Genomic DNA, 22384 nt, shown 5'->3' with positions numbered 1-22384 from the left:
CTTGTGCTTTTGACATCTGTCGTAGTTAACTGCCACAGTTAGGTGTGTATCGCTGGGTCTCGGGGAGACCCGTCCCCCCACTGCAACCTAACAAAACACGTGTCACTGGTTTGTCTGGCTCAGCAGCAGACCTTAAGATCAAACAGGTGAAGTTTTGAGCGCTCCACAAGGGAGGAAGAGGGGTCGGAGGCAGGGACGCATTTTTCCCTCTTGTTATTTTCTGGATTTAGGCTTGCGCAGTGATGGGAAAAGCCTGCCTGGCCACCACCGCGAAACGTTTCCCAAGCAAGCATGAAGGCATGGTTGCCAGAAAGCGCAGGAAACGGGAGATCAGAGAGAATGCGGGTCCCCGACGGCGGGAGGAGCCTTTGGACTTTCCCCTGGCTGGGTGAAGAAGGCAGAAGAGGAGGAGGAGGAGGAGGAGGAGGAGGAAGAACGCCGGGTTCAGCAGGGCGCTCGGCGCACGCCTCCACCTTCTTCCAGCTCACAGGTCCGCGCGCTTCCGGGAGGGAGGGAGGGAGGGAGGGAGGAGGGGGCGTGGCCTCGGCGTGCGCGCGCAGCACTGAAGCCCGCGCGTGCGCGCCGCAGGCTGCACAGCCGAGCGCCGAGCCCTCGATCGTCGCTGCCGCGGCCTCCTCCCGCGCTGGTGTAAGTGCGGCCGGCGGGCGGGCGGGCGGCGGGGAGGCCGGGAGCGCAGCGCCGAGGGCCGAGCGCCCCTCGCGGCTCAGCGCCCGCATGGTGGCGGCCCGAGGGGGCGTTGCAGCGGGTCCGCGCACGCCGAGCTCCCCCCCCCCTCCTCCCCTTCCCCCGGGTGCCCGGCCCGGGCCTCCCGACGCGCGGCCCCGGGGGCACTGGGCGTGCAGAGGGTCGTCTGGCCGGGCGCGAGTAGGTTTGGGAAAGTCTCACTCGGCGTCTCTCTCTCTCTCTCTTTGCCTTTCGCTGCAGATCCCACACCCGCTATGGAGCATGCCTTTACCCCGCTGGAGCCCCTGCTTCCCACTGGTAACTGTACCCTAAACTCCCGTTGAGTGTCTCCCGGAGACGCGCGCAGGGATGCGCCCTGCATCCAAGCCCTGCTCTCTCTCCCCGGGCCCGACGCACCCCCCCAACCCCCCCACGCAGGTGCTTCGGGGCGCCCCGTCCGAAAATAAACAGAAATAGCCATGCGGGCTCCCCTGGAGTCCTTGCGAGGGCCGAGGTGATGACACCTTGTGTCCTCCACCTGTTACGTTACGTGGCACACTCCTAACACCTTGCACACTTCTCCATCTCAGCGGAGAGCGGTGGACACCGGAGAAAAGGACCATCGTGACCGGCATCTAGTTAAAAAAAAAAAAAAAATCAGCAGATGGTTATATTAAGGGTCTTAAGAGGTGTAACTGTAGCTTGAAGGATTTTATTTCATTATTTAGTATATCTGACGCTGCAGTACAAAACCCAGGAGAGACAGGAAGCATGCCAGGCAAAACTCCTGCCAGTGAGCAACAACCCCCAGCCTCACAGCTGGACGGATGGGCGGAGTTTTATGCACGTGGAGGCCAGGGTCAGGTGTTTTCCTCCGTTGCTCTTCGCCTTATTTTCTGAGACAGGGTTTCCTGGTTCAGAACCGAGAGTTTACCAACTTAGTTACACTGCCTCACCAGCGAGTCCCAGGCATCCTCCTGCCTCCACCTCACTAGTCCTGCGATTATAGTTGCTGACCTGCCCAGCTTTTATGTGGGTGCTGAGAGTTGGAACTCACATCTTCATGCTTGTATAGCAAGGATATTACCTACCAACTAAGGCCTCTCCCCAGCTCTTTCTTTAAAAAAATTCAAATTATTGCACTTCATATAGGAGTACAGTGACTTTTATTAGTAGCATTTGTTCCTATGTGCAATTTGACGACTGTCTCATAAATTCGTAAGGTTAGATGTAACTTTTGATTTACCAGTTTGCTCTTATTCTCTTTCCATTATGTAGAACTTCTTGTTCTGTTGCATAAAAAGCATTTTGTAGTGTCACCTTTTTGTGTTTCACAGGCCCTCATATTTAGGGGTCTACTGTGCTTAGCCCGTTTTTACACTTGCCATCCTGCATCCCTCAGGGACTGTGATGCTTTCTGAGAAGCGTGGTGTTGGGTCCGTCTCTATGACCGGTATAGCGTGCACCGGTACGTACAACTCAGGATGGCTCCCTTACCACTACGCTGTGCAATCTTGTGGCACCACACTTGTGTATCTGTTGGGCATTGTTGAAGCTTTTCTATCTGATTTTAAATGTGAAGGGAAGCAGTACATGGCAGAATGAGAATCTGCACCCACTTTAGTTTTTTTTTTCCAACTCGGTTAAAAAGTATTGTGTTGGTTACTACAAACATTTTTTCAAAAAGTAAACAATCAGCAACATCCTACAAAGTAAATTTCATGGTAGTTGTCTATCTAGTAATTGCAGAACCAACAGATTTCCCAAAGGAAACATTTGATTCAGGTTTGTTAGGAGTGCTGCTGTCTGAATCTTGTTAGTATTTTCTGGGGTAAGAAAATTAAAATTGAGTGCTGTAAAGATTGTATTGAAGATTTAGAATCACTGTGTTTAAATCCCAGCATTGCCACTCAGTGGTTTCTTGACCTTGTATTTCAGTTTTTTCATCTGTAAAAGGGCTATTGTAAGTGTCAATGAGTTATAATACACACACGTACTTATTTAGATAGCTGTAAGCTATTACAGCCCTCAGTAAGTCTGAGGAGAAGACAAAAATTGGTAGTTGAGTTTCAGGGCCAGTGCTAAGATGGAAAAAGTTTTGCAGTAATGTCCAAGGAATTCTAGCTCTGTTCCTTCCATTTTTGTCAGAGGCTCAGTGGATAAGGTTGTGGCTCCTTCGTGTTGAACATTTGTAAGTATGACACCCAAGCAAAGCTGTGAACCAGTGATGTATCCCAGTCAAGAGTCAAGAGCACATTCAGAGATATGCATTCACAGAGACAGAATCTGCCCCCCCGATGGTTCTTGGAGTTTCCTCCTGGTATTACTACAAGTGAAACTGTAGAAATTCCTGCCTCATTTCTACCTTTGGCCTTGAAACAAGGGCCTCAGGCGTGTTTCTGTTAACACTAGTTATGTAAAAGGTACTTCACAACTGAACAGTACCATAAGAGACCAACATAATCTAGTCTTTTCTAGTAATTCAGTAAATACTGGAGTAAACTTTGCTTTAAAGAGGTTTTCTTTATCAAGCAGAGAAGCTATTTTGTATTTATAACTTCTGTGAATTTAATTTGTTGGCTTTTATTTGTATTATTTGAGCATTGCAAATCAATAAAAAATCTGGTCCTTTATAGTTTCACAAGTTTCTAGAAGATTTTATCATAGGCCAAAACACTGTAACTGTGTATGTGCATATTCAATGTAGGCATTTATATTTATGTCCTTCCAGACATTTACTGTGTATAAATATACACACACTTTTAAAGTGAAATGGAGACATATTATGGTTGCTGTATTCAATTCATAACTCCAGTTATCTTATTTCATAGCTTCTAACACATATCCATATGTAAATTTCTCCTTTGTTTTAAGCATAATTTTCCTAGTTGCTTGCTTCTAGCAAGGACCACCATTTGATTGTCATTTTAAATCCAGCAGAGTGTGTTTTGTACTTTTTAATTCCCCTTGACATTTTAAATAAAGCTTTTACATCAGTCTTAAATGGTTCTGATGGTATAAAAAGTACAGCAGTTTGATATATAATATAACTCACTTTAGAAATATAATTCCTGAGTCAAAAGTTCCATTTTATTTTCTCCAACTAATTTGATCTTCATAAATAAATTTTATGCTAGTAAGCCTTTCATTGATCACTTTGCATTTCTTTGCAAAAAGATTATAGACTTAAATTTACAAAAAATTACTGTAAGCTCCATGCTCTTGGGGTTATTTCTCCTAAATTGAATTACCATCTCTGAGGTTTATTTTAAACTGAATTACCATTTTAAGTATTATTAATGCACATTTGATCAGGTCAGCATAATTATATTAAAGCTTTTTGTAGCAACTCACATTCACTTGGCGTTATGGGATGCGGATAGTTGTAATGATTTAACAGAGCGATGCCTGTGGGAAAATCTTGGAAATAACAGACTGGCCCAGCTGTGAGTTTAAGACCGCCTTGTCACTTGTTAGTGACTTTCCCATATCACTTAATTTCTTACACTTTAGTTTCTCTATCTGTGTCAAATAAGAATATATCTAAACATTAAGTACTTGGACAGATTTAAGATACTATAAGCAAGGTTAAGATGGAGAAATAGGGGCTGGAGGGATGGCTTAGGTTAAGGCGCTTGCCTGTAAAGCCAAGGGACCCAGGTTTGATTCCCCAGGACCCATGTAAGCCAGATTCACTAGTTAGGGCATGTATCTGGAGTTCGTTGGCAGTAGTTGGAGGACTTGGAATGCCCATTCTCTACCTCTCTCTCGTAAATAAATAAAATAATTTTTTAAAAAAAGAAAAAGCTGGAGAGAGAGGCAAATTCAAATGTAAAGCACTCTTACCAGAAATCATACTAGATAAACTTGAAATTTCCACATTTTTCTGATTCACAACATGACATTGTTACTTATTTGACTAAATGAGTTTAGTTCACTTAGGTGAACGAAGAGTTAGGTAAGCCTGACAAGATTTTTTTTTTTTTTTGGTCACTGTTACTAAATTTTTTTAGAAAATTTTTCTTTGAGGTTTGTCAAATTTTATTTTCTTATGGAGTCATGAAATTATTAATTGTGGATACCACATTTCTTTTTTGTTCCCTGTGATTAAATAGTCATATCTTGAAATAATTTTATTCAGTAAAGTATCAATAGCACACATTTCTAGGCACTTACTTTCCATTGTAAATGCTTGGTTAGGTCACATAAGTATAGCAAAAGCCAAGTGTAGATACTGGCATTGTCTAGTTTTACAGGGACTGTATTGAGAGTTCTGACTCCTTTGCATGGCCAGCTACATCCATTCTCTATTTTACAACAACAGACCAACATTTCAAGAACACCCATATGTGTGGTACATTTTATTGGAAGTAAACTGACCTGAACGTAGCAGATCATAGTAAGGATGACATAAGAGTGTTTCTGTTGATTCAAATGCCTTCATAGGCTTGTGGAGGTTAGAGGCAGCTTCCTCTGTTTCCCTCCTTGGTGGTCTGGCTGTCTCTCCTGACACCTGGACCTCCAGGCCTTCCCCCAGGTGGGGAGGGAGAGGATCCTTATTCACACATGGGCTCTCTGTCCCTCTTGCCTTCCACATGTCAGGAACTCTTCACTGTTCCTTCTCTTAATCCAATAAAGTCTCACTACGCTTTAAAAAAACAAAAGGTCCCAGGAAGTAGTCTCCTTCTTGGTCATCCCTCCCAGACAGCTTAGCACAGTTGTGAGGAACTCCGCCCGTCAGCTCCTGGGTCTGCTGTGCGGTACGGCTGCCACAAGCCCACGTGCTGCGGAGCATCTGAAGCTTGCTGCTCCTGCGGCTGGGGGAACCAGTGTACGGACCAGACATCCCCACCCCACAGCATGCTAAGCTATCCCAGCAGCCATGCCAGGATCACTGACCCCGTTACTCCAACAACAGAACTTTATGTTTTCATAGCTGGGGATGTAGGAAGTCCAAGATCAAAGTGTCTTGATTTGATGTGGATTCTCATGTAGGCCTCTCTCCTTGTCTTGCAGATGGCCGCTTTCTTCTTGTGTCCCCACATGGTTGCCACTTGCTCTGCTTATCAATTTCTGCATCTTACATTCTTTTTTAAAAAAAAACATATTTATTTAGTTGAGAGAAAGAGGGAGAGAGAGAGAACAGACATGCCAAACGAACTCCAGATGCATGCTCCCACTTGTGCATCTGGTTTACGTGGGTCCTGGAGAACTGAACCAGGATCCTTTGGCTTTGCAGGCAAGCACCTTAACTGGTGAGCCATCTCTCCAGCTCTGAATCTTACATTCTTGTAAAAACACAAGATAAGTAAGGTAATAGAAACAGAGACAGTTTATTAAGAAAGAGAAAGGCATTCTGGGGAATGCCAGTGGGCTAATGAGCTGGGATGAGGCAGAAACTCAAAAGCATTGGGCCAGAAGACTCATGGCCCTTTCCAGCTCATTTCCCCAGTACCGGCCTCTCCTGCATTTGCTAATCAGCTTGTATTTCCTGTGCATCTTGCATGTGCTCTGCTGTTGCCTGTAGCCAGCAGTGGGAAGATTTCTAGTCTTTCCATTGTCTCCTTTCATATGTTGCTTTCTCTAAGTTTTTATTCTCTTGCCATAGGACTTCAGCATATATAATTTTGGGAGACACAGTTCAGTTGTAATTTGAATTATTAACTTTGGTGTTGGGCTAGTGATCTGTATGATGCTCTGGGATGGAGTAGCACCAGTCAGCCTTAGCTTTAGCCTTTGGAAAAGTGAAACAGCTGACATTCTATAGTGCATTTGGTTTGATGCTGAAAATCATTGAGATGTGATATTCAGTAGCATAGGTAGATTAAATCATTTTTTGACTTAGGAAATTCTTAGCCTTTGTGATTTTTTTTTTGAGGCAAGTGTAACATACTATCCTTTTTTTTTAATGTGAGAGAATGCGCACATGAGAGAGAGAGGGAGAGAGAGAGAGAAGTGGTGCGCCAGAGCTTCCAGCCTCTGCACTCGAACTCCAGATGTGTGCGCCACCTTGTGTGCATGTGTGACCTTGCGTGCTTGTGTCACCTTGTGTGCCTGGCTGACTTGGGACCTGAAGAGTCGACCATGGGTCCTTAGGTTTCGCAGGCAAGTGCCTTAACCACTAAACCATCCCTCCAGCCCTAGCCTAGTGATTTAATAGGACACAGGCTTATGGCAAGTGGACGGGCACCTGCATTCCCATGACAACCAAATAATGCAGTTGTTAAGGCTATTGAAATAGAATATCGCTGATGTACGAATAGTAAGTCTTGTTCTTTTAGGTGCTGTATACTTGCATACAAAGTTTTGTTTGTTCATCCCATGCCTCCAGATTATCCATCGCTAAAGCAATATTGTTCAGTGATACGTGTTAAAACGTAGCCAGCAAGATTCTGATTGAAAGGGTTAAAAAGTTACAATTCTAGCATGTCTAAAATGTCTTAACCTGTAATCAGTATAAACAGTTGTTACAGTTTGTTTCTTTTACTGAATCTTTATACTTCAGCAGACCATTTCTATCACATCTCAGTGCGATACTAAATCTTCACTGAACATATTTGTATATTTAGTTTGTGGTGTAATTTTATCATTTTTATGCCATTTAAAATTAGATATCCAGGAGCAAACCATAGCTGTGTGAGTGTGGATTGAATGCACGGACAATGAAAAGGACACTCCCTCTCGAAGGACACCTAGAGCAAGGTAGAACAGCTAGAGCAGGGCCTGCGGCCTGGGCGGCCTGCGTCTGCATTTCCATTGCCATCACCATAACTGTGTTGTTTACATTGAAGTAGTGTGCCTGCAATATTTTGTTTGTTTGTTTTTTGTTTTCCGAGGTAGGGTCTCACTCTAGCTCAGGCTCACCTGGAATACACTATGTACTCTCAGGGTGGCCTCGAACTCATGGCGATCCTCCTACCACTGCCTCCCAGGTGCTGGGATTAAAGGCATATGCCACCACGCCCGGCTATGTCCCTGCTTTTGAAATAGAAAACTTGAAGTTTTTGGTTTTATCTTCTTGGAAAAAATGTAAAGAAACTTCCATCTGTGTGATAGTAAATAAGTCTCTTGCCAAGGCTGTTGCCTCAGGATTGGGGTGTTTTGTTGTCAAGGGCTAAAATGATCTAAGAGGCACGGGGATTGATGTTGGAGTTTCAAGTGTTAATCCAACTTCACCTCACCGGAACTCTGTCCTTCACAAGTTTTGAAGTCTATGGAATCTTCCTTCAAAAGCTGCCACTTGGATCATGCATGCTTTCCTTGGAGCATAACTTGTGCTTGTTTAGATCTTTTCTTCTTACCACCTTCAGTTTTTTATGCAGTGCAGTTCCTACAATGTGTGCTGTAGCCTCATTTCCCCCTGAAGTTTACTTGTTTGCATTTGCCTTGTTTTGGGATGTACTTTTAATTAGTTTCATTATATTTGATCACAGAATTTTTGGTTCATCCTCATTGTTAATGGCCAGATTGTTTCTCTTGCCTGAAGTAATATCTCATTAACGCTGCAGCCATCCTTTCCACATTGTCTAGAGAATCAATTTCCTGTGCATTAGTGCTGGGGACTTTCTGTGACTCCTCCCCCATCTTTTCATTTTAGCATTTTGATAGCTACATGCTTTTGGAAACTTATAAAACAGGAAAGAAAAACTGTAAAATCTGTAGGTTTTCATACATAAGAATATGTGGTATGTTTGTATGTTAACTTCCCCATCAAGTGACTTTTATTTGTTTTTTCTTGGCTAAATTCATTGGAAAGAGCTATTTTGATAATTTTGTTTTGTGTTTATGTGTGAGTACATGTGTATGTGTGTGTGTGCGCGCGCATGCAGGTATATTTGCGTGTATGTCGGAACAGAAGACAACTTCGGGTGCCATCCTCAGGAAGGCTGTCCACCATGTTGAGACACTGTCCGTCACTGTCCCGAAGATCATTAATTATGCTAAGACTTGCTGGCCAACCATCAGATCCAAGTATCCTCCTGTCTCCATCTGTCCAGCACTGGGATTACAGGTGTGCTCCACCATGCTTGGCTTTTTTTACATGGGTTTTGGGGATTCAACTCAGGTCCTCATGTCTATGAGGCAGGCGTTTAATCCACTGAGCCATCTCCTCAACCACACAAAGAGTCTTTCTTTGTAGATGGCAAACAGATGCTCAGACAAATGGATTTCATTGTGGAGTCGTCCTGTGTCTTCACCGCATTGTTGTCTTGGAAGGTGCTCATTTTTCACACAGGAACAGCTTTTGTTGACGTGACTTAGCAAACAGAAGCATTTGATTTACTCATGGGTCATATGTAAGTGTATTGTTTTCTGGCCCAACTCCTGCTGACAATTTTTCTCTTGCAACTTCTTCCCAAGCCAAGTGCAAACACTGTGAGTAATGAATTCTTTGTGTGGGTAAAAGAACTCAGAGCTCCTTGCTGATGTAGCCCATGTCCTCCTCCTTGTTCCTCTACGGTGGATATTTTTTGCTTGAACATATTCAAGTAGCTCAATCTTTTTGAGAAAACTTACACCATTGTTAGTCAGGCAAGTGGTTGTTAAACTTGTATATTTAAAATAAGGGAAATATGACTGACAATCTTAGTTTCCACCTAATCCACATAGATGACCTTTGCTTGATTCTATTTCTTGGCTCTCCAAATGTTGAAAAACCTGAACCAGATATTGTCTCCTTATTTTCCCAGGCTAAATATTGTAGTTATTTCCTGAACAACTGTTTGGGAAGGGACAATGTTTGTCATGGGGCCACTACCTTCCAGTTCCCTTATGCCTCAGACTTTGCAGGTCTGTCCCATTACGGGCATCAGTAATCCCTGGTACATGAGAGTTACTCGGAATGCTCCCTAAGAGTCTGTTTTTTATGATTTCAAGTGACAATGGCTGCACGGTGTTGAGAATCCCAAACAGAAGCTCTTGAGGAAGTATTATCTCAAGGTTGAAGTAACAGTAGAAACGAGGAAAAGGAAGCCTTCCTTGGTAGCCTTCCTTATATTTATAAACTTTTGTATTGTGTAATACAATCTTGCTGGTCGATCAGAGTCCTGGGTGCTTGAGAAACCCCAGACCTCACTTCAGATTGACTGAAAAAAAAATCTGCATTTTAATGACATCACCTGAACAATTTTAAACTCCTTAAAGTTGGAGAAGCACTGATCCTAGAGACATATCAGCTTCCTCTCAAAATAGGGCTGGAGAGATGGCTTAGCAGTTCAGGCACTTGCCTACGAAGCTAAAGGACCCAGGTGTGATTCCCCAGGACCAACATAAGCAAGATGCACAAAGTGGCACACGCATCTGGAGTTTGTTTGCAGCAGCTGGAGGCCCTGGTACACCCATTCTTTCTTCCTTCCCCCTCCCTCTCTGCCTCCTCTTCTCTCTTAAATACATAAAAGTAAAATATTAAAAATAATGAAAATAAATATTTTGTCCAAATGTTTATCCAGAACTTTTCTGGATCATACCTAGCAATATGCCTTTGAGCCTTACTTTCTGGGGAAATACATGAGGTGTTAACATATTCAGGACATTTCATCCAGTGGGCATGGTGATACCTTTCTCTACACCAGCTGATTGTCTACTTTGTTCCCACTTGGCATGCTTCTCCAAACACCAGTACTTAAGGCTGATGCTCAGTATGTCCTATAAGGATAGAACATGAGGGTTTTCACATAGGATTTTGATTTGGAGCACTTCTGAGTTTTGTGGAAGTAGATCTAAAATTACATACTTAATCACTGGCCAAGAAGTAACATAAGAAGTTTTGATTGTAAAATTTTAAGTATTTTGATGGTCATCTTCATTGTCAACATGACTAGATTCAGAATTGTCTATTAGATTGGTGAGGTACACCCTTGGGTATGTGTGCAAACATTTCCAGAAGATTAACTGAGCAAAGTTCTACCCTGATGTGCGCCTAGAGCTGAGGACCCAGGTGGAGTGAAGAGGGAGGGAGGGAGTCCACTGGCATTCCTGTTCTCTGCTTCTTGGGCCTCCCTGGTGTGAGCGGCTCCAGTATACCATGCTTACACTGTCATGATGGAGCCCAGCCTTTCTTCCTTACAATTTTTGTCAGGTGTTGTCCTCATATCACAGCGATGCAGAAGTAACTATTACCTTTATTGATCAGTGCTTGGGGTGAAGCACCCAGCAGAGTGATATTTACACATGTCCCCTCTGAGGGCTAGGACATCTGTGAATGGGAATATTTTTTTAGGCAGGTGGAAGTCAAGTAACGTAGTCACATCTCTGGATGACATCATTTTGTTAAATGAACTCTTGCTGTTAATTTGAAAAATGCTCTGAAGATTTATGGTTTGAAGTCAAGAAAGGCTCTCCCCATTTCTCTCCTCTTGGTCTTCATAAATCAGGACTGAAAATTCTTGCTGCAAAGTCAGAGACCAGATCAGTGCTATCTGAAAGCACATTTGAATGTTTTCTCTTTGGGAAAAAAAATACTTGTGACTTGTTTCATGTGTACAGAAGGAAATACACACACATACATATTAAGCTGCATGACATTTTATTCATTGAGTAAATATGTACACATATATATGGCATCATGCTACTTGTAAATAAAACGCATGGTCCAAGCTATCAATACAAAAATCATAGCTTTTACCTCAGAGGGAATAAAAGACAGTCTATTCTGGAATCAAATGAGTGCCCATGGCTTGGGGATATAGATTCAAGTGATCCTAAGTACCATGTTTCAATGTGGCAACAGTTTCAGGAACTTTTCATAGTCATAGGATAAAGAAAGGCATAAATGAAGGAGTTGTTTTTGCTTTTTTTTTTTTTTTTTTAAAGGACACGGGGGCATGTGCTTTTATTTATTTATTTATTTTTTAAGTTTTTTGGTTCATTTTTTATTTATTTATTTGAGAGCGACAGACACAGAGAGAAAGACACATAGAGGGAAAGAGAGAGCATGGGCGCGCCAGGGTTTCCAGCCACTGCAAACGAACTCCAGACGCGTGCGCCCCCTTGTGCATCTGGCTAACGTGGGACCTGGGGAACCGAGCCTCGAACCGGGGTCCTTAGGCTTCACAGGCAAGCGCTTAACCGCTAAGCCATCTCTCCAGCCCAACTTGTTTGTTTTTTAAAGTAGGGTTTCACTCTAACCGAGGATGACCTGGAATTCATATCTAGTCTCAGGTGGCCTCTGCCTAACTCTGTCTTCTTAGTGCTGGGATTGAAAGTGTGGGTCACCACACCTGGCTAAGTGAAGGTATTTTTAAAGTACCTTGGTGGAAGTGTCAAGTGAGACCAATCACCCAACCAATTTTCTGGGAAAAGGAGATTCATTTTGGCTTTCAGGCTCGAGGGTAAGCTCCACAATGGGAGGGAAAACAATGGCATGAGCAGAGGGTGGACGTCACCCCCTTGCTAACATAAGGTGGACAATAGCAACAGGAGAGTGTGCCAAACACTATCTTGGGGAAACTGGTTATAATACCCATAAGCCCACCCCCAACAATACACTCCCACCAGGAGGCATTAATTCCCAAATCTCCATCAGCTGGGGACCTAGCATTCAAAACACCTAAGTTTATGGAAAACACCTGAATCAAACCACCACATTCCGCCCCTGGCCCCCATAAACTGATAACCATACATGATATAGAATGCATCTAACTTTAAAAGTCCCATCGTTTTTATCAATTCCAATGATGTTCATGCATCCCCGTAGTCCAAGATCTTTTAACTGAGCCATAATACCAAAAATAACCTCAAAAAACCCATTATGGCACAGAATAAACATTCACACTGCATAAGATGGCATTGGGCTTAGCAAAGAAACATTCAGCCAATACAAGATTTAAAACAACCAGGGCAAATATCAAACTCTGTAGCTTCAAATCTAGCAACTCTAGCCAGTGACAAATCTCCAAGTCCAATAATTCTTACCAGCAAGTCTCTGACATTCCAATTCTGCCCCTTCAGCTAGACTACTCACAGTCCTGGAAAACTTCATTGGGGCCGGCAGCTCTCCTTGGCAGCCATCTTATGGTCCGAGATCTCCACTGGGTCTCCACTGCAAGCCATGGTTCATCTTCATGGCCCCATGGGGTCTCCATGCAGGCAACCAGCAAATCTGCTTTATACTACCCATGGCCATTTCCAAAACACAAGACCATGTTGCAAACTCAATGACCCTCTTTCCAGCATTTCTTATACTCTACAATACCAGGTTTGGTGCCAATTTGTTAATCCAGGGGGAATAAAGCCGACTTTGAAGAACAGGTCTTGAAGTACTCCTTGAGTACTCAGGCCCCTTTCAAAAGAGTCGACATGCTTTGGGTTACCCCAGCGCAGGTCAGCTAGCCCAGTCTCCAAGGTTGTAATCTCTCAGTTGCAGCTGAATGGGCAGCAGTTCACCCAAAGATTTTTCTTTCTATGCCATATCCCTCTGCTCACACCAGTTCATTTCTACACAAAGCAACCCTGTACAACTTCTTAGGACATGGGCACAAGAGCAAGCTTCCTGCACAAACTGCTAGCCCAGTCCAAGCAAATCTCTTTCTCACCCTCATAAGCCAGACCTCACAGTCCATAGTTCTTTCTGCATTCAGATCTTGCAGCTCAGACCAGAATAGTCCATCAAGCTGTACTTACAGTACTGTTAAGGCATCTCTTAGGGCAAGGTTTCAAATCCTCCCACATTCCTCATGAAAAACAGCTCCAAAAGGCCAAAGCCACACAGTCAGGTATCTAGCAGCAATCCCACTCCTCGGTACCACTTTACTGTTGCAGTCCGGTTCACATTGCTGGTAGAAATCACTCAACCAAGAGCAGCTTCTGGGAAAAAGATTTATTTTGGCTTACAGGCTCGAGGGGAAGCTCCACGATGGCAGGGGAAAACAATGGCAGGAGCAGAGAGTGGACATCACCCCCTGGCCAACATAAGGTGGACAATAGCAACAGGAGAGTGTGCCAAACACTGGCATGGGGAAACTGGCTATAATACCTATAAGCCCGCCCCCAACAATACACTCCCTCCAGGAGGCATTAATTCCCAAATCTCCATCAGCTGGGAACCTAGCATTCAGAACACCTAAATTTATGGGGGACCCCTGAATCAAACCACCACATTGTGCCAGTGGCTTCTGCTTCCCAAACCCTACCTCATGCGACCTCTGCTTTATTCAGACATTTACCAGCCATCATCCAAGCTGGGAAGATTGATTGTGAGTTGAAAGCGAACGACGACTAAGTGTCCTCGCAGTGGACACTGTGTTTGTCTAGTGGATCCTGACACGGCTTGTACGGGGCGAATCTCTTTCTCTGGATGCACAGTTTTATCACTCTAAAGTAGTAGAAGTTAGTTAATAGTCATGCAAACAATTCTCCGCAATACTGAACACGGCTTTTGTGCAGTGGGCGTACCATTGGTTTCTACCTCAAAGAACAGATGTTCCGCGATACCATTGCTCCTTGCTCTGTGGCAAAGAGGATGGAACACTCATTTGTGGTATGTTAAGTATTTCTCATGCTTCCATAAGGATCCAAGTATGAATACTTAACAATGCCTTTTGCTAAGTGGGTAGGTCCACAGAGTACCACAGTGGTTCATACAGTACTGCTGTTCATTCCTGGAGATTTTTGTGTTCAGGCTGGGACCCATATCATAGATGAGGTAGATGACCACTTGTGCATTTATCAGCAAATAGATTTTAGGAATTCTCTTTGCCTGCAAACAACATACTCATTGAAATTTGCACTGATATTCTCATTAATTGGGGAAAACATCTCTATCATGTGTTCATTCCATATTTGTGGGAGAGCTATGATTTTCAAGTTGTTGAAGTCTGATTTCATTGTGAATATCAGTGGTGAATAAACGGGTCCTTTTAACTTCCTTTGAACTTAGCTTTTTATGTCTGTGACTTATTTGTCACAGATTGTATGAAAAATGAAAATGTGCCCAAACTGTGTAGCACAGAGCCTTCACCAGAGCATATGCAGAGTGGGCAGGGACAGGGGTGGGCCTTTCTGTTAATGCCAGCATTAAACCTCATTGATGGGGAACACTAAGTCATAGAAGCACTTTCCACAGGGAGTGCTGTGTGGTGACACGGGAAAGGCGCCCGGAGGAATCCTTCCTCTGCAGCATCCTGGCGCTGGGCTCACTGGGAACTTCAGGTCTTCAGAGAGGGAAGCCATTGTTCTTTTCAGCCTGTTCTCTGATGAGGCCTGACCTGCGTGCCAGCTCCTGGAAAGATCCAGAAAGGAGGAAGGCAAGAAGAGGAAGGGCACCTCTAGAGCCCACTGAATCTGCATCTGTATTTTCTGTTTTTGAAAGAAAATGAAATGGACCCAGTGGTCAAAATGTTATATTTAGGCAACATTTATGCAGATTTATGCCTTTAAATTCCTGTAAATTTGATCTTATGTGCTGTTTCTAACTATAGAATTGACTCCCCTAGATCTCAACCAGTAAGGGGTACAGCAAGCTTTCACTTCTCTTTTATTGCTTTAGTTTTTTTTTTTTCCTTTTTTTGGGGCGGGGGACAGCTTCTATACTTACAGACCATAAACCATGATAATTCCCTCCCCTACCCCAGTTTCCCCTTTACAGATCCACACTCCATCATATCCCCTCCCTCTCTCCATTAGTCTCTCTTATAAGGGTCTTGGGAAGATAGTGCTAGGCCCTGCGAGGTCATGGATCTCAAGGCCGATCTCTTTCTGGTCGATTGCATGGAAAGCAGTCCTACCCTTCCTTCGGCTCTTACATTTCCACCACGACAATGGTTCCCTGAGCTTTGGAAGGTGTGCTAGAGATGTTTCAGTGCTGAACCTTCCTCTGTCATGTCTTCTCAGCACTATGCTGCCTTTGGGTCATGCCAGTGGTCACCGCCATCTGAAAAGAGAAGGTTCTCTAACCACAAGTGAGAGTAGCATTAATACATGGGAATGAACATTAAGTAAAGTGCTTACAGGGCAGTTTGGTGGGCATAACATATGCATTTAGGTAAGAGCAGACATTACACTCCTAGTGCTCATGACCACCCCCATCATAGGGGAGCTTTTCAGTACGAGGCATGTATTCCCTCCCATAGAGTGAGTCTCCAGCCCAATTAGAGAGTAGTTTGTTTCCCCCATAACAGACATGCCACTATTGCACCTGTTAGGTCATTTGACCTGTCTGGCCAAACGAAGCTGGCAGTGTCCACTGTTTCCACCACTGATGACTTCTGTCTCCCATAAGGCTGCACATGCAGCACAGCTTTTTCCAGCTTTCTGTCAGCTGGTATACTGGGAGAAGGTTTTCAGCGTAGCTCTGGTTTGATTTCTCAGTGACCTTGCAGCCCAAGCATGTAGAGTCTTCAGTAATAGGGTCTTATCATGTATTCTTGGTGGGAAACCGAGAGCCTTGGCAATAGCCTGTAATGTTTTGGGTGTATCAGGGACCTCCTTGTCAACAACTCACTGGAATGTATCCCATCACTGGCACTGAAATTTTTCTAGTAACATTGCTTAAGTTTTTTTTTTTAAACTTTTTTTTTAAATTTATTTATTTGAGAGCGACAGACACAGGGAGAAAGACAGATAGAGGGAGAGAGAGAGAATGGGCGCGCCAGGGCTTCCAGCCTCTGCAAACGAACTCCAGACGCATGCGCCCCCTTGTGCATCTGGCTAACGTGGGACCTGGGGAACCGAGCCTCGAACCGGGGTCCTTAGGCTTCACAGGCAAGCGCTTAACCGCTAAGCCATCTCTCCAGCCCTGCTTAAGTTTTTAAACTTAGCATTCTCACTGAAATTTAGAAATGAGGTAGAATGCTTGGGGGTAGGTGAGCTATTCTGGGAATGGAGAGGAACTGAGCTGGTAGAACCGGAAGAATGGGACCTTGCCTGGGATCACTCCAGAACCCAGGTGTTCCTGGGGAGATAAGAAGATGTGGGGTTTCCAGGTGTCTAGTGCCCCAGGCTCTAAGGTCATTTTTGGAGCTAGAATATCTTGGATCTGGGAAACCTGGTGAGAACTTTATACAGTTTTCTTTAAAACTACATGCCGTTTCTTAATTTCTGCTGTCACAGTCCACACTGTTATCATCCTAGGAACAATTGGTTTCTGAAAGTTCTCCTGCTCACCTGATTAGTGTTACAGGTTTCAAGAAGACCTGTTAGTACCTGCAGTGATTCCTGTTGATTGTAGAAGCATGCAAGGGAAGGGAATCCATGTGCTGACAGAGAGCAATGATCTCTTTGAAGTGTGCTCTGGACTGTGACATTAGATAACTGCCAAAGGGCTCTTTGCATATGGCCCCATTGCATGCTTGAAGCCCATCATAAATTTAACCTCTCTCTTACTGTTAGTAGATGACTTACTGTTTCCACTTTCCAGGTAAGAACAACACTTAAGATAAAATCTGACATTACACTCTTGCCTTTCCACTGTATTTTGAAGTGTAAATGGTTGATGTTTAGTCAATCTTGTTGTGAAATTGAATCATTTTTATGGTGTGTAAGAGGCAGAGGTGCTGATGTAGCTATTAACAGTCGCAGAAGCACTACTCACTTGAGATGGGAACACTTCAGACCACTGAGTTCTGTGAGGAATTTTATGCTCCCTTTGTGGCAGGATTTGAGTCTTGCTTGAGATGCACAAATTGATGCTGATTTTAGCGTACTCATGTTTCCACGATAAAGATGTTCATCTGCATGCACTAAGCACTTAACCATGTGTGATGTTCTGTGAGTGAGCTCTCTATCCTGTGGTCTGTTTGCCTCCATTAGCGATGAGAACACTGAGGTACAGAGGTTGACTGTCCTGCCCACGGCCACACTTAAAGTAGCAGTATTGAGGTTTAAATGTTTGCAGATTGGCTGCAGAGTCTGATGGGTAACTGCTGCGCAATACTGATTGTGTGTGTATATATAACATGGTGGGCGTAGGTATTTCTTTTGTTTGAATACGCCTTTTCCATTTGCATTTTCTTCTTTATGAAAATACATTACACTCATTTTTCTTTTTCTGTTCTGGAAGACCAGCATGGTCTTTAGTTGGGAAATGGTACACTGTTTGGGAGTGCACTTGGATATAAGTAACAGAAAAATACATACCATGATAAGCTGAAACTATCAGCTTACTTTTCCTAATGAAATGTGTGGGGGTGGGGTAGATGGCGGGTGATGGTGCGCTGTCAGGGCTGGTGCAGACCTGCTTCTGGGCTCATTGGTTGGCTGTTGCCTAGTCAGCTTATCTTGCTTCTAACTCTAGGCATTAGGGATGCATTCCTAGCAGAAGAAATAGAATAGAGGCATCTAAGAAAGTTCCCTGCTAATCTGGTTCATCCCTTCCCTATAGATCAAAAGAAACTGCTTTTTTGTAAGACCCACATAATTGACATTTAAAAAAAAAAAAGTTTATGATTTATTTATTTGAGAGAGAGAGGGAAAGAGAAGGAGGCAGATGGGAGTGGGGAGAGAATGGGCACTCTAGGGCCTCTAGCCATTGCACACGACCTCCAGACATGCCACCTTATGTGTCTGGCTTCTGTGGGGACTGGAGAATTGAACCTGGGTGTTTAGGCCTTGCAGACAAGCATCTTAACAACTAAGCCATCTCTCCAGCCCACATAACTGATTGTTGCTTCATAGCAGAGTGGCCAGAACGGGATCTCATGGCCATGGAGTCTGGTTCAGACCACTGACTCTTCATCTCCGGTGCTGGGGTAGGGCTCAGTGACTCTCAGAGGAGATGAAATTGAGAAGAATTTGGCTGGGTCTGGGTTGTGGAATCAGCAGAAGGGGAATGGCCACACGTGGACTTCCCAGACTTCTAGCCCAGTGCCGGTCACTGAACTTGTTTGTCCTTGGTCCTGGTGAAATCGTGCAGGGATATTTTGATACCCTTTCCATCAAAAAGTGGCTTAATTCTTTTTTTTTTTTTTTGAAGGCCTTTTAGACATACTCTCTGGAATCTGGTTTCTTTGGGTAAGGGAGCCTGTTTGTACCCATCCCAAATGCTTTTGAATATAAGAATCTTGTTTTCATGTCAGCTAGTGACCAAGATCTTGATTTTTTTTTATTTTTATTGCACATCACTCCTTTATTATACTGATCTGGAAAAGATTTAGTAGTTATGCCCAAAATGAGAACTGAGCCCATGTGGCAGGACCAGGTAACTGGAACATGATTCAGAAATGAGACATGGTGAAATACACACACTTAGACATGATCAAGGGGCATTTCATCTCACTGCCACAAGCAAGGCGGAGGAGGGCTGCTAAGACACACGGCAGGAGTGCCTCTGCCCCGCCTCTTCAAGGCCACAGAGCTTAATCCATTTTGGTATGAGGAATGGCTTATTTTCATTACCACATGGGACTATTTCAACCACCACTAGACACCCCAGAAGGGTTTTTGTGTGGCATTATTTATAGATGTGTGTGTATATGTATATATTTTCTTAAACTAAAGTAATGCATGAACTCAGTTCAAGACTGATCCCAATGTTCTGGGGTCAGGAAGGAAATAGTTGTTTTCTCAAAATCACCTTGCAGGCTACATTCATATTCCACTGGAATGACTAGAGCCCCCAGACCTTACTGTAGAGGAATGCAGAACAGGCTCTAGAACAAAAATGGATTGTGGCTTCTCGTTGGTCGTGCCTCAGCATGGCTCCTCCCCGACCAAGTTCCCAGGCAGGTCCTTAGTAAACAAAGCACTAGAAGAACTAGAACCACTCCCTCAACTCTCCTGGGTAAGAGGAGCATTGCCTGGGCTTGGACCAAGGACCTGCACCCCAGAGGTGCTGTTCTGACTAGATTCTATGAAGGGAGTGGGTGCAGGAGACAAAGTACTAAGATGGAAATGGAAGTCACTGGTCCCCATCTGCAGCTACAACTTAAGATCCTAAAGATGTAGTCAGTGTGACAGGTGTTAGGGAGAGGTGCACAGGGCATGGGGACAGGGGGTGTGGGGGGGTGTTCCTGGGGGTCATAGTCGGCCAGCTGGCCTTCATTTCTTGGCCTTGCCCTGGGCAGCCATGGCTTCCATGGCTTTACGCATGATCTCTTCATCCCCTAGGAACTGCATGGGCTTGATGGGCTTCAAGTTCTTGTCCAGTTCATAGACAATGGGAATCCCAGTTGGCAGGTTCAGCTCCATGATGGCCTCTTCAGAGAGACCCTCCAGATGCTTGACAATGCCCTGAAGGCTGTTGCCATGGGCTGTGATTAGGACTCTTTTCCCTTCCTTGATCTGGGGGACAATTTCTTCATTCCAGAAAGGCAGTGCTCTGGCAATCGTGTCCTTCAGACTCTTGCAGGAGGGTAGCTGGTCCTCAGTAAGGTCTGCATACCTGCGATCCTTACTGATATTGCTGTAGAAGGGGTGGTCGGGCTCCATCGGCGGTGATGGGACATCATAGGAGCACCTCCAGATCTTTACCTGGGCCTCACCATGCTTGACAGCAGTTTCTGCTTTATTGAGACCAGTCAAACCCCCATAATGCCGCTCATTGAGGCGCCAAGTCCTCACTACTGGCAGCCACATCTGGTCAATGGCATCCAACACTGTCCAAAGAGTTCGGATTGCTCTTTTCTGCACTGAGGTAAAGCAGATGTCAAATTCATAGCCAGCATCTCGCAGCGCCTGCCCGCCATGCTTCGCCTCGTCGTGGCCCGCGGGGCTCAGGTCGGCATCGTACCAGCCGCTGAAGCGGTTCTCCAGGTTCCAGGCGCTCTCCCCATGCCGGATCAGCACCAGCTTGTAGGCGGCCATGGCAGAAGGTTAAGCAAGATCTTGATATTTACTGGAAGGATTTATTACTGCTTCCTGCTATCTCCATTTTCTTAAAATATATATGTATGTATGTATGTATGTATGTATGTATGTATGTATGTATGTATGTATGTATTTATTTTCTGGCTGAGTCGCTTACTTTGTACTGTGCCGTCCTGGAAAGGAACACCTGCACGGAAGCATTTAACCTCCTGGTTGTCTCATGCTTGTTAGTGTTGCATTGGCCAAAGCAGTCACATGACCAGGCTTCAGCTAGATGTCCACGGCTTGTTGGGCATTTGATCAACTGGAGACCTCTAATGTAATGCAATGGTGACTGCTTTACCTGCACATTGTCTATTAACGTCTTGAGCTCAGTTTTATGGGTTGGGTACATATTATTCCACTTTGTTTGCCCCACAGTGAGTTTTGCTATTGTTGAGTATCTTCTTTTTAAAATTGAAATTATATTTTCAAAGTGCAAGGATGTTAGATTTAACAAACGACAGTAGACTTCCTTTATACCTAAGACCTACTTTTCTCTGATTTTAACATATTGCCTGTGCCTATGCATGGACTGAAAATTAGCATTGGTACAGTACCATTTACTGAACTGCAGCTGTGACCCCTTCTCTTGGTGGATTGTATGTTGATGTCAAGATCTCAGGCTTATGTCTGTGGCAGTCAGTTGCTTCAAGGAGTGTTTAGTGGTGAGAGTCTGGAAATGTATTTGTGTGTATTGTACATAGTATATGTGTCTATAATATAGTGTACATATGTCTACATATATACAATATATGTATACATACATAATACGTGCACATATACACAAAGACATATACACCATATGTGTATATATATGTATGTATATATATATAATCTATATGTATGTATATAAAATACATAAAATGGCATACTGATATCTTGGATTACCATTAACACCTCATAGTTGATTTTAGCTTTCTTAATTATCTGTTTACAATATATTTATTTCTTCAACCTGAGTATAACAAGGCTTTAGAATTCCTAGCCTACAACTCTATAAGAAATGTTTACTAACAGGAGTACAGGTTTTGGGTAGAGTTCTTTGTGTCTTTTGCTTATAGTATTTGGTGAAATACTATTTTTCAGAGTTTCTTTTAATGTGCTATTTCACAAACCAAGTAGTTGTTAAAATTGTATCAAAAATAAGAGTAAATGAAGGAAAATAGGAAAATGCATAGTGAATGAAAGCATCAGTGCTTTTTTTTTTGTTTGAAAATTACAGGTGTGTTTTTCTTGGTTCTTGGTACATTTTTAGACTTCACTCTTAGTTGCAGAGGAATATATTAGGTATTCTTTTTAGTTCTCTGCTTGCCAGAGAGGCTAGATAGTGTGCTGCTATTCAGTATTTATATTCCTTTGATTAAACAAATTAACATGAATTATTAAAGATCACTAAAATATGAAAGATTTAAAAGTTTTCCTTTAGTAGTTCATTTTAAAAAACTTCAGTATTGTGTATAATACTAACACATTATGTAGTTTCAACTGGATCCTCTCAGTAATTGTTTTCAAGAAATGAGATAACTTCTTTTTATCTTATTTAAAGATAGTTTTAGTCGAATGTGTTCAGATTTTTACTTAATAACAACGCTGTGTTAAGTCAACTCCTTCTCCTCAGGTGACCAAATGACTGCTCCATTGTTCACTTTCCTAGAAGAGGCTGAGATTTGTAAGATTAGAGAATATTTTCACAAGAGAGAAGAACCTTGGAGCCAAGATATCCCATAATTGAGGAGAGCAGCTGATTTGGGCAGTGCATGGTACAGACGGGGATGTTGGGTGTGTTAACATTGTGATTGAGTTGTGGGCTATTTGAAAATGACTTAGTGGAGATAGGATGGGTGGGATTTTAGATCTAATAGGATGTATTTGAAATGGAAAGTGAAGTAGAACCATTGACTGTATAGTTAAAGGCATT

General features: G+C 43.5%; 2 protein-coding genes across 4 annotated transcripts in view; one reads left to right on the top strand and one right to left on the bottom strand.

Moving 5' to 3' along the window:
* The first annotated feature begins 573 nt into the window (after positions 1-573).
* The window catches only part of Tpk1 (thiamin pyrophosphokinase 1), a 296901-nt gene continuing 275090 nt past the window's right edge, over positions 574-22384 (top strand). The window contains exons 1-2 of one of the 3 annotated variants that reach the window (XM_045160318.1): positions 574-648; positions 946-1002. In XM_045160318.1, the coding sequence (XP_045016253.1) occupies positions 960-1002 (43 nt within the window). In that variant the 5' untranslated portion in view covers positions 574-648; positions 946-959. Of the gene's footprint in view, positions 649-945; positions 1003-22384 lie in introns of those variants that run through there. The other 2 variants (XM_045160319.1, XM_045160320.1) reach the window with 2 other exon arrangements.
* LOC101607450 (phosphoglycerate mutase 1) lies at positions 18866-20421 on the bottom strand. Its single transcript, XM_004661136.2, has one exon. The coding sequence runs from the start codon at positions 20419-20421 to the stop codon at positions 19657-19659; it is 765 nt and encodes a 254-aa protein (XP_004661193.2). The 3' UTR covers positions 18866-19656.

Source organism: Jaculus jaculus, chromosome 10 (genome assembly GCF_020740685.1).
Source record: "Jaculus jaculus isolate mJacJac1 chromosome 10, mJacJac1.mat.Y.cur, whole genome shotgun sequence".
Lineage (NCBI taxonomy): Eukaryota > Metazoa > Chordata > Mammalia > Rodentia > Dipodidae > Jaculus > Jaculus jaculus.
The sequence above is the reverse complement of the archived record's forward strand: the minus strand, read 5'-3'. Positions and strand labels throughout refer to the sequence as shown.

Coding starts and splice junctions, on each gene's coding strand:
- LOC101607450 (XM_004661136.2), bottom strand. CDS start 20,421: ATGGCCGCCTACAAGCTGGTGCTGATCCGGCATGGGGAGAGCGCCTGG.